Below are 13,252 nucleotides of genomic sequence, written 5' to 3' on the forward strand. Positions count from 1 at the left end.
TAAGGATATTTTGTTAATTTCTTTACTAAACTCATTTGAATGGAAATAAAAATAAAGAAACAAACATAAGATCCATTTAGATGATTCATCTAGATGAGCTATGTGGATGGACAAACAAACAATCACAAAAATCTGAATGGATCATTTGAATAGATCATACAAATGAATCATCTGGATGGAAATGACAAATGGTGAAACAAACAGCCCCATACTCTTCTGAGTTATGAATACATGTAGGGAGTGGAGCTGATAATGGAAAAATAAGTTGAGACAACTGAATTTCAATATTCAAAAGAAAAATTGAGAGCAATGAGCGAGGCTAGTACATGTAGGCTTCCCTTTAGATTACCCTTTATTTGATACTTTGATACAATAGAGTGGTTTTCTATTCACATACACATATATATATATATATATATGGAGTAGTACTGTTTATTTACCTAGAAGACAATAGAGAGTAAAAAGGAGGTATTGATGTTGATTAGACAAATCGTTGAAGTGCTTCTGATTTTTATTTTTTATTTTTTATTTTTTGTGTGCAACAAGCGCTTCTGATCTGTTTCAGCTTTTTTTCCTTCTTGTTTTCTATTTACTAGGGGCTCCGCGCAACCGCGGTGTTGTTGACAATTAGATGTGTTGTAAAACTTGAAAAATGTTATAGCAAGTGTTGTGGATTGATTTGTTTAGTTGAAGTGGTTTATTATGGGTTGCTCTTATGTTTGCTATGCACATTGGTTCTATTGTTCGGAGATCTACAGGAGGTTTAACCATGCTTATTAATCAAATCCTTATACGTAACTTAATGCATCACACACGTGTAGATATATTAGTCATGGGTATTGTGTAGAAGATAATATAACAAACGCCAGAATAGAAACATATCTGAGTTGTTGTTTTGGACACAGTTTTAAAAATGAAGCCGGGAAAGTGCGAAACAAAGTAAAAGAAGGAAACAAATATAATAGTATGATTGTTGATAGACTTGAGATAACAATTTTGATAAATTATCTTTGTAACATGAGTTAACCGAGCGTAATCAAAAGCGATGACAATATCTTAAACTCTTTTTGGGTTAGTACTTGTTTTAGTGGGACACACTATTAGCCCCAGAGTTTCATTAATGATAATGTCTCCAGAATTATAATTGAAACAATGATTTATACTTAACCATGTACGAAGCAAAAATAAATTTATATTTTTCCTAAGATGAACGAACATTAAAAAAAGAGCGTAGAGGATCATAAGGAAACAGAGCTTGTTGCTAATAAGGTCCATATATTTAACGCTTTTTAATCTGAGAGTTTCTTTGCTAGTGGGGTTTTATGCTTAGGTTAAAACTATATGAACTTTGTAGAATATTGACAACTCTTTCGGGGTTTGAACCTGAACAAAGATCAATAGAATAACATAGAGACACATCTAGGTGATATTCACCGTTTGGTTGACGAAATAAAAGAAGCAACCAATGGAGAATATTAAAAAGCAAAACTCAATCAAGGGGGACTAAGGCAAGGCATAAGCTCATTAGTTACCAGACATTTAAGTTTTATTTGATTGTTTCTACTCACTCCATTAGGAGTTTCCCGTGGCGGATGAGTTCGTTGAGGTATGAGGGGGCTGTGTGATCCTGAAAATAGCACGCATTCACAACCACCCCTGACATGGCTTCTGTTGTATCAACAGCTCTACGACTGGTTATGACTTCTAGAACCAGTACACCAATGGCAAACATATCGACCTTCTCATCAACAATATTGGTAGTCTTAGTGGTTCACTTGGCATGGTCTTCAACTCTTCCTGCCATTAATTCAAATATATTCAAACAAATAAACCTATGGATCAAGTTTTCATCAAACGAAAGTAGATGGAAAAATGTAAAGATTGGGTTTTACCTTATCCTTTGAAGTTTTTCTTTCTTTATTCTTCTACACTTGAAAACATCATCTCTACCCATGTTTTCTAGCGGGTCAATGTCCAGGAGATTCTCTGTTACTTCATCACCCTCTTTTTTGTTTTCTCTATGGCTTTCCTCAACACCATGTCCTCCTGATGGAGCCCTTCTCCCATAGCTTTGCAGTAACGGTACAACATCCCACAGCTAGGGATGTCAATTGGGCACATTGTCCATGGGTGGCCCATGTCCAAATCGATATGGACTAATATGGTCACGTCCAAATCTGCCCGAGATATTTTCTGTCCAAATGGACTATGCCTAGATATGCCCAAAGTCCAATGGACAAAACCAAATGGACATGGGCCGCCCAAATACGCCCATATTCTAAAAATATCTAGGGTTAGTATTTGGGGAAAAAAATCTGAAATCACAATTGGTCTCCGTATGTCTCTCGAGTCTTGACTCCATCTCTCGAGCAGTGTCTCTCTGCCTCGTCTCTCCATCTCTCGAGCAGTGTCTCTCCGCCTCGTCTCTCCATCTCTCGAGCTGTGTCTCTCCATCTAGACTCTCCTCTCCGTCTCTCACTCTGTCTTCGATTCGCTTCAGGTCGCTTCATCTCGACTCTCCTTTCTTTGCGATTTGATTACTTTTAGGTTAATGGGTTTGCGATTTGGTTATTTTTAGGTTGATGGGTTTGCGATTTGATTGCTTTTAGGTTGAGGGGTTTGCGATTTGATTGCTTTTTGGTTGATGGGTATGCATGTTATGTTTAACTCTGTCCATTGTTAATGATGATTCTCGTTTGTTTGTAAGTTTCGTTTATGTAAATGTCTGCAAGTGGGTTAATGGTTAATGATGATTCTCGTATTGGTATATTGGGTATGAGCAAGTGCAAAAAGGTATTTCTTTACTTTTTATTGGCAGCATATTCCATGACTGACTCGATGACTCTGTGACTTCCTTAAGTGTGTATCAAGCTGGGCCAAAAAATCAATCTCCAATAAATCATATATATATATATATATAATTTGCACAAAGTTGTAGACAACACAATTCTATGGAAAAAAATCAAAACCACAGGCTCTAACAATCCATAAAATAACAGACGACTGACTGAAAGATTGCAGAATATAAGATCTAGAGTATGGATCAAGAAACCAAGGTGGTTTGTGGGTTGGAATCTAAAAAAAAAACATACCTGAAAGTACGTTGCTTATGAGTTCGTATTGCTTCTGTAGCTGTAACCGCAAATCATAAGTTGAGAATAGGTCACAGTCGTCTGTGTAAGAAATTAAAATTTCAAAGAAACAAAGAAATATCACCGTAGAATTTGGCTAGGTTTGGCTTGCCTTGACTCTTCATCATCATCCTTGCCTTTATCGTCTTAAATCTGTTCCCAACTCTGAAACTCTCTAAGACTCAAAAGATTTTTCTCGATGATGCATCAAAGCTTCAGACGCTCTGCCTCCACTCGATCAAATCAATGGTTCTAATTCATTTGTTTGCTCATCTATCGAACCAGAAGCGTAGAATCAGACCAAACTCTGAATCAGTAAACATATCAAACATAACCGAGGAAAAAAAACCAGAAAGATACAAAAACAAAATGCTGCAAACCCAATGAAAAGAAAAACGATCAAGCTCCCTGCAGATGGAGTCATCAAAAGATTAATAAGGAATATGAGATTGAATTAAATAGTAAAGAACCGAATCTCGTTGTTTTTTAAAAAGTTTGTACCTTCTGATGATTTTAATCTTCCTGAAGCATATAGTTAGTCACCTGCCTCTTCAAAGCATCGGAGGACGACTTTATCAAAGGATCTTTGTATGCTTGATATGGAAGATGAATCGAAAGTGATTGTGAAGATTCATCCCACCCGCAATCCTCTCCAATTTATATATCAAATGAAGGAAACAGAGAGGTTTACATTATTACTGGATTAAATGAGAATCTCTGCTATATAAAAAGAACAAATTTAGAGACTCCTAAGCTATGCCACATCAGCAAAAATATTCCTATCCAATCAAAGTTACACATCACTTTTAGTTTAACAAGCCTCAATAAAATCCAACCTTAGTCGAAACCCGTTCTCTAATCATATTACAACGAAGCCCATTTTCTTTAAACAACAAATTTCCAAGAGATTAAATATGACCCACATTTATTCAGCCGATCTTTTTCTTCACCTTCCCATGTTTTTTCTCTATCCCTTCTCTACAGTTTAAAGAAAAATCAATAGTCATCATAAATCTTATCATTTCCTTAGTTACCTAGATCTGTAACTGCCATCTTCCACTAATTCTACTAGCTCCATATAAATATGCTGATGTATCCTTCCGCAGCCAAAATTTCCCTCACGGTTGGTCGCCACCGGCTTCCATGCATGCGTGGCTAAGCAACTTTTCTGGCGAAGCTATCTACAGCCGGGTCCAGTTTTGATCTGATGCTTTTAAAAAAATAACAAGGTTACGACATTTATAGTTACAAAAATTCTCTCTGAGATTTTCATTTCCATTGAGCTTTGATTGGTTTCATGTCCGAAATCAAGAGAAAATGGTGAAGGGAACGATTACCACCATGGTAACACGTTTATTTCCATGGAGCTCTGCGCAAGAGCTCGACAACCCAATCAAGTACAATATTTTGCATTTTTAGCTCATTTATTTTTCATTATGTTATGTTATGAATACATTTGAATGTGCTTGCGTCTGAACTTTTGGAGTTAATGGAAAATTATTAGCTCTGTTTTTTTCCTTTTTGGAGATATTAAAGATTTGAAAATGGATGAACCATAGTGTCTTCCGTGCGCGAGAGACTGGAACTTGGAGGATAGTGGCTTTGAAGAAGGTCGGATTCGACAAATTTGAGCCAGAGAGTGTGTACATGGCAAAAGACTTTGTGATACATTTTAAAAATAACTTGAAGAAAGATTGTGATACTTAGGACACTCAATTTAAGGATAACATATATCTTTTCGCAGAAGTCATTCTTCCCAACTGCCATATGGCATGGTTCAAAAACTATTATTGAGTTGACTAAATCCCAGCTTTTGGTTTCAGCCAGAGCCGAGAGTGTTCATGGATTCCAGAAATTACGCGAACCAGAAAGTTCAGAGCTTAGAAGCTGTGTATCCAACGTTTCCGTACGCCATGCCGATGACAAAGAAAAGTGAATTCTTTGAGGCTCTTTCTATTGTTTTTTCTCTTCTTTCGTTCTTCATCTCTATATGATGGGGTTGAATGATATAGGATGTAGCTTTGGATCTTTTGGTTAATTTTTTTTTAAAAAAATTAACCTGTAGATTTTGTAGCTTTAGCTTTAAATTTAATTGATGTATTAGCTTTAAGTAAAATTGGTTATCACCTGCCTAAAAATCTTATTGCATATGGTCTAATGTGTACATTCGTGAACTGTTTCCTTGAGCAGGATAAGCTGGAGAAGATGAAGCTCCGGCAGGATTACCGGAGCTTATGACACTCCAATCTCATAGGGACTGCTTCTACTAAGTAGACCATTGAGAACCTACAACATTGGAAAGGGGCAGCACATGATAGGATAGTTTATTCAATGTAAGTAGAATGCCCTAAAGGTTAACATTGAAAGGTGTATTTTCCATGCATCTTAATATATCTAAAGAGTTTTACATCAAACGAAAATCAAGTAATTCAGCTCGAGCAAGCATTCCCAATAAGTTGCATCCCAAAGTCCTGGCTCCAGATGGTCAGAGTTACTAAGATCTTAAAATGATTTAGCATGGTCATAGTTACTAAGATCTTAAAATGATTTAGCATACTTGAAAAGTAATGTGAGCACGCTTGAACAAACCAATAAAGTTCCGTTTGAATGCAAAATCTGTTTTAGAAGCACATCGATTGGGCAAGTAATAAAAGCAGGCAAGAAAGATAAATATGGTAATAACATGAACACCAGTTTCTCAAACTTGACTCTAAACAACAGTGAGCGAAGCTAACTACCACACCTCCTTGATGATTTTCTCACCTCCAACACAACTTCCTTAAAAAAAATTATGTCTACTCTATCATTTAAAAAATATGTTCCACTTTCAGATAATTTTGTTACATCTATACTATATAATTAAGAAAGTTAAATGAATCATTAATTCAAATTGGCACAAAACAATGATGAAACAAATAGTTTTTAAAATCAAATAATGTATAAACATATACAAATAATTTATTCCAAAAATGTTATAAAATAAATAGTAAAATTTTAGCTGAGAGATAACTTAAAATATATAATAAAACTAAACTTATATATTTGTTTTCAGTAGTTTGGTGATATGAATAATTTTAAAAAAAAAAACAAATCAAACTATTAAGTTAAAACAGTTTTTTTTTCAAAGTATAAGAGCATTAAAAATTTGGATTAAAACAAAAATTTAAATATTTTATATTTGATGGATATACAATTTTTTGGATGAAACATTTACCAAACAATATTATATACTATTTCTTCTATTTTAAAATAGTCAATAGACTTATAATTAACACCCGATCAAAAAAATAACAGCTGAGAAATTACATAAATGTAAAATAAAAAACAAAGTAAATTTTATCAGTTCAAAAAATCACAATGAAAACTCAAATCCATCACCATATGTTACACATTACCTTAGACATTTTAATTTTTTGAAAAGTAAAATGGTATAAAATATTCAAATATATAAAGATGTAAAATGAGTTTCAAAAATAATAATAATAAAGATGTAAAATAAGTTTATAAGGTACAATCCGTGCATAGCGCAGACAAGAATTCTAGTCATATTAATGGGGAATTAAGTAGAATACGTTGAATCTATGTTAGGGGAGGTTAAGAGTTGTAAAGAGAAAACTTTGGGTTTACAGACCGAGTTTTGAGGAATGACGAGGGTGAAGAAGAGTGAAAGAACGATAACCCTAAAACCCTAACCTATTTGAAGACAAAAACGTAGTGGTCGGTAACATACCTTAAGAGAATCGTATGGAAAAAAAATTAAACCGTAAAAAATAAAACTCAAATTAAACTTTTTTTTTTTGAAACACTTTTTTTTTGAAACACTTTTTCAAAACTCAAATTAAACAAAGGACATTAGTTAGATACCAAACCAAACCAATATAAAGTGGGGCCCACATCTGCTGATGACGATGCCTTAAAAAGATAGGAAAGAGCTTCGTTATATATACTAGATCATTTCTCCGCTACGCGCGGATAATATATTTAAATTTGTTACATTTATTATTTTTATTTGCATGTGAATTTTTGTATATTAAATTATATATAACTAATTTTTAAATTTGATTTTTTTTATATATTTTTAATTTGAAGTAAATATTTCTATTATATGTAACACAATTAACTAATAAAATATGAAGAATCAAGTCCGAGATTTTAGAGTTATGTAAAAAAAATATAATTATGTATAGAATATAAATTATCTTAGTTTAAAAGATCAGAATCTCATCTCGAATAAATTCACGAAAATAAAAGGTACTCCAGTAATCTATTTAAAATACACAACCCCCTTTTCAAAAAAAAAAAAGCGTACTTAATAATATTTTTTTACCTGTAATAGTTGAAAACTGACAATTGAATATCGATCTAGAATATTATTTTAATATATCTAATGGTGAAATATTAATTGTAATAAACAAATTTTGAATTTTGTAATATTACATGAATTAGAAGTCTTTAAAATCTAAAATCTATTTTATTAACATAAATATTTTTTATTCATTTATTATTTTGACGTTACAAAATATTGCTTTAGTTTTATTTGTATATTAATATTTTAATAATTTATTTTCTTTTTAAGTAATTTTAAAATTATCAAGAATATAATATATTTAAAATTATTTATTTAAATATATCCAAATATGATGTCTCATTTTTATGTGTGTTTGCGGTGAGCAAATTTAATTTGTATTTTATATATTTAATAACATCTTGTTGTGTGCCGTTCTATGGTTTTAATAAATGTGTTGTCATTTCATTTTTATTACTACTAACATGATTTTTTAGTGATCAGTGATAATGTATTTTTAACGTTATGTATTATATTTTATCGTATATTTTCTAACTCTTAATGCTGGCACTATTTTAGAATCATTTTAATTAGATAATAAGTTTAATGATGTAAATAAAACTGTGTATGTTGTAAATTTAGACTTTTTAGTGTAACTGAGCACTATCAATTTTAGAAATTATATTATGATTTTATTTTACTAAATCTTTCTCTCTGTGTATATTTTTTGATTTATTTTGTATTTTTACAATTGTATTGCCTTATTCTTTAATTGCAGAGAATTGTTATTTCTAATTTTTGTTTCACATACCTTAAAAGTCTTCGGTTGATTTTTGTTTGTTTTCTTTCTCTAATTACAATGTACAGTTCGACCGTTTCTTTTTTTGGGATCAAACTACTAATATCACCAGATAGAAAAATTTAAACTCCAAGAATGGAGTGAGTATTTGTGCTAGAGAAAACTGATTTACCAACTAATATAGTGAGATATTATAATATTAGAAGGTATGAAAACTCTTCTCTGTTGTCCTACGCTGGACATAATTAAGTTGTTGTCAATTGATTATGTATTTGTGATATCTGGAAATACATCTTTATGTCTTCCTTACATCATCCTTAATTGGTTTACGGTTCGACAATTTCTAATATACTGAGAGTAACATAATATTAGATGTTGATTATCTCCTTTCAATTAGGAATGCACAGAATGAGAGAAATTCGAGGTGGTACCACTTTACAATTTTGTCCTCATATCTATATAGAGTTAGTTTATAGATTACTCTATATGTTTCAAACTGTAATCAATTTTAATTAAAATCTGCAATATTTAAAAGTTATTACTTTAGAAAACTGTCATTTAATATATAAATTTAATCAATTACACAGTAATTTACATAATTTAATTGACCACACAATATCCAATAAATATAAAGTTACATTGGAATATAAAAACAATTAATATAGTGAAACAAAAAAAAAACTTTTAAACAATTATATTATAAAACAAAAGGAATATTCAAATTATATTGAAACATTATAATAGTAAGAATCAGAAAAGCTGAAATCTCAACGTCGATCATTTACGTCGGCCATGCCTTAGACCATATCCAATGTATTCCTCTATTTTTTTTCTCTAAAATAGAGGAATTTCATAATAGAGATGAATTTGTCTCTGATGTATTTTTTTTTTATTTTCTCTTCTAAAAAGGAAAATTCTTGATATATTCTTTTCTAAGTTTACAAATAATAATTTTTATTTGTGAAAGTTGAAAACCAGCCCAATTTATTTTAGTATTTTATAAAATTATGATATTATTTACACTAAATATTTCTTTACAAACTATTATGTAAATAAACAAATATAACTATATTTATATAAATAATATATTTCTCTAAAAAAATATTTTCGGTTATAATTGTTTAAGTAAAAAGTTAAAGGATCATTTTGTAAAAACAAATAGAGGAGGTGACATGACAAAAATATAATTTCTTATTGACCGATTATTTTCGCCTACGTGGACACTCTATCTGAGCTTATATCCTCCAGTTTTAATTAAAATCTGTAATATTTAAAAGTTATTACTTTAGAAAACTGTCATTTTTAATATATAAATTTGATCATTTACACATTAATTTACATAATTTAATTGGCCACACAATATCCAATAAGTATAAAGTTATATTGAAATATAAAAACAATTTATATAGTGAAACAAAAAAAAATACTTTTAAACTATTATATTATAAAGCAAATAGAATATTCAAATTATATTGAAACATTATAATAGTAAGAATCAGAAAAGCTGAAATCTCAACGTCGATCATTTACGTCGGCCATGCCTTAGACCATCTCCAATGTATTCCTCTATTTTTTTTTTCTCTAAAATAGAGGAATTTTATAATAGAGATGGATTTGTCTCCGATGTATTTTTTTATTTTCTCTCCTGAAAAATAATATTCTTGATATATTTTTTTCTAAGTTTACAAATAATACTTTTTATTTGTGAAAGTTGAAAACCAACCCAATTTATTTTAGTATTTTATAAAATTATGATATTATTTACACTAAATATTTTTTTACAAACTATTATGTAAATTAAAAATATAATTATATTTATATAAATAGTATATTTCACAAAAAAAAAATTTCGGTTATAATTGCTTAAATAAAAAGTTAAAAGATTATTTTGTAAAAACAAATAGAGGAGGTGACATGGCAAAAATATAGTTTTTTATTGGCCGATTATTTTCGCCTACGTGGACACTCTGGCTTTGAATGGTGACCAAGGAACGAAAGGGAACACTGAATTCCTTATCATTCCAAAAAAAAATCACCATTCAAAAGGAACAGTTTTTCCTTCTTGTTCCTCCCCATTCTTTTTTTTGTAGAGAAATATAGAACAAAATCATTCCTTGTTAAATTTGATAAGGAACAAGCATTCCTTTTCATTCCTGCAATTTTATTCCTATACGTTCCTTTCCTATTCGTTCCTCGTGTTCCCGAAAAGGTCACCAGTCGGAGCCTCTATCTATCTAAGGCTTATATCCTCATATTATTACTTGTTTGATGATGATTTCGTCTTTTCTTCAGGACGTATAGTGGGTACTGGGTAAGCAGTTAGCACCATCTATCGGACGCATCCAAAGTAGGACCATTAATGGGCTCAGTAATGGCCCTATAGAAGGGGCCTAGTAATAGAATCAGCAATAATTACCATTTTTTAAACACTGGTAACCACAAAGGTCATTTCCACAAGAAAAGAACAGAGTAACATTAGTAATTTAGTACATTACTGCTTTGGAAAAGAACTGTTCCCATCTGCACATTCTGGTTCGATTCTGTCTAGGGTTCGATTCGAACATAACTTGTACTCGTGAAGCTACAGGAAACAGATGGGAGAATCTCAGAGGTCTTTTAAAGACTTTGTTTACTTTATTCATCGTCTTTACTTTCCTTCACAGCTTCTAAGCTCAAGCTGCTCCTCCTGCTGGTAAATTACCACCTTAGTTTTTATTGATTTTTTTATAAATTTCTGATCAGCAATGATTGATTTGGGTGCTTTTTTTCTGCTCACTCACTTTCCTAGTAATCAGTTTAGTTATAGTTGGTAATTAAATTGGTAGTTAACTTACTCTTTATTCTTCGTATGAACTCGCTGTTGAGTTTGATGTCATATTTGCTGTAAATGGAAACCAGGTTCGTTGGTTAAGCACATGTCCTCGGTTCTCAAGTGGATTACAGGATCATCACCCTCTAAAACATTTTTCCAATCAGGTGATTGCTCAATTTGGTTTTGATATTTTTTCCTTGAGGGAGATTGATGTTGCTAGCTTGATTGTTTCTTGTTCTGTAAACATGCGTCTCATGTATTTGTTTCTCAACCTGCAGATCAAATGTTCTTGAGTTTGAGAATGGTTACTTGGTCGATCAACTTAGTAGCAACATCATCAAAATCACTCCTCCCTTATCCCACTGTAAATAAAATGGTCTCAGTATGTTTTATACTGTTGGAGATTGTTTCGACTTTGTTTATAATATGTGTGTGCAGACAGCAAGGGAAGATTGGTGGCTGGATCATTTCAAGGTAAAACGGGACATGCTGATGGAAAACATAGCGAGGAGGCTCGTTTTAATCATCCTAAAAGGAGTCACAATGGATGATAAAGGGAATGTTTATGTCGCTGATACTTTGAACCTAGCCATAATTTGAGATTCAGGAAAAAAATAAAAAAAATTGAGATTCAGGTATGCATTCTTATTTTTTGAACAATTATCAAACTTGAATGATGTAAAGAGTCCTTTTTGAACATTTTCTTTCACAGGTGTCACTGCTATATCTGGAGGGAAATCATATGTAGCTGGGTTGTAGAGATGGACTATGCTCAGTTCTATGCCTCGGAAGAGGGATCAAGGCGTCGCCATAGAGATAAAACAACCGAGACAGAACCAAAGACGCAGCAGCATCACATACAGTGAAGCCTGTAAAGTACAGTATAATAATGAAGGATTGTTGATCTGTTTCATGCTCTAATTTGCCTTTTGTTGCTGTTAAAGAATTTTCTCTCTATGTGTTTCCTTTTAAATCCACAGCTTTTCTTCCAAAATATATATCTAATCACCAGAAGGAAAAGATGACTTCCTTTGGTAAGAATATATGTGGCTGATTGTTTCCTGCTATTTGTTGCAGGGTCAGTGAAAGCTGAAAACAAGACCAGCAAAGAGTTTTGAGACCATGGTACAGGTATGACACTTGTAGCTCTTCTAGAATTGATCTTGCATTCTAACATTAGGATGTACAGATGAATATTTTCAAGGGACTAAAGGTAGAATGAGCAGAATACAGTTTCGAAAGGGAAAAAGAATAAAAACATAAAGGGCCCTACCGGCGACCTCTTGATCTGCAGTCAAATGCTCTACCACTGAGCTAAGGACCCTTTTTGTCATTATCTGTAATAGTTTACATTCTGTTACTTAGAATTTCACCGTAAGAGATTGGGTGCTCATGCAAAGACCATTGTGATTTCTCCATGGTTGTCTGGCTTTGAGACATAGCTAACGCATGAATATGATTCTTAATTCACGTTCAGTATTCCATTGTTATCTAATTAATATAGAGATTGCTTGAAAATTTTGTAATTTCATACGTGTTTTGTTCGTAATGGAAGTTATTAATCTAACGAATTCGTAGTCTGCCTCTAATCATCCGATCTACTTGCTTGGGTCGCACACCATCCATCCCCTTTCTCAACCTCACTACCCCCTCTTTGACTTCACTCGTCGAATGCATATTTTATATTTATGTGTTCCTTAATAAGTCGAATTATGGAGTCCTACTTAAATGTAGAATCAAACACAATAACAAATATGTAGTCTATTAGAAACGGACCTTTATTTTATTCAGATTCAAATGTAGAATCAAACGCAATAACAAATATGTTATAATGTTGTTTTCCTATATTTAAATGTTTCTTACTAAAGCATATAATTGTAAAGAATCTCATTCCAAGTATCTGGTACGCCAGAGAGACACCAGTGGCTGCAGTCATTGCCGGTTCGGCCGCCTATACCGTAAATGGAAGGGTGACCATCTTTCCGAAGCAATGAAAGCATAGTAATGTCTAGCAAAGTCACCGGTTTGGTAATTTTCCCAAGTGCTCTCTTCAAAACTCCAACTTCTGGTGGCAATCCTCCTGGATAATTTGTCCCCCAAAGTGGTTCCGTCTGTCCCGCGCAACTATGTGCAGCTGGTTCACCCCATAGAGATCCACTACCAAACAAATAAAATGAAAGTTTAAAATATCTGATTGATTGCCGATTAAGAAAATGTGTATAACA

The 13,252-nt window shown here is 32.2% G+C and overlaps 1 protein-coding gene and 1 long non-coding RNA gene across 6 annotated transcripts in view; one reads left to right on the forward strand and one right to left on the reverse strand.

Annotated features, from left to right (window-relative positions):
* The first annotated feature begins 10,683 nt into the window (after positions 1-10,683).
* On the forward strand, positions 10,684-12,527 carry LOC106292977. Of its 5 annotated transcripts, XR_001260300.1 has the most exons (7): positions 10,684-10,907; positions 11,114-11,191; positions 11,306-11,391; positions 11,466-11,662; positions 11,740-11,903; positions 12,105-12,158; positions 12,217-12,527. It is a non-coding gene; the product is annotated as an uncharacterized LOC106292977 (long non-coding RNA). The 5 variants fall into 5 exon arrangements; XR_001260298.1 differs by having other exon boundaries at positions 11,740-12,158; XR_001260297.1 differs by having other exon boundaries at positions 12,105-12,527.
* Positions 12,528-12,889: 362 nt separating this feature from the next.
* The window catches only part of LOC106292288 (protein trichome birefringence-like 41), a 1,413-nt gene continuing 1,050 nt past the window's right edge, over positions 12,890-13,252 (reverse strand). Inside the window, exon 5 of the mRNA XM_013727890.1 lies at positions 12,890-13,184. Within this exon, the coding sequence (XP_013583344.1) occupies positions 12,890-13,184 (295 nt within the window). The remainder of the gene's footprint in view (positions 13,185-13,252) is intronic.

The sequence above is a fragment of the Brassica oleracea genome, chromosome C5 (assembly GCF_000695525.1).
Source record: "Brassica oleracea var. oleracea cultivar TO1000 chromosome C5, BOL, whole genome shotgun sequence".
NCBI lineage: Eukaryota > Viridiplantae > Streptophyta > Magnoliopsida > Brassicales > Brassicaceae > Brassica > Brassica oleracea.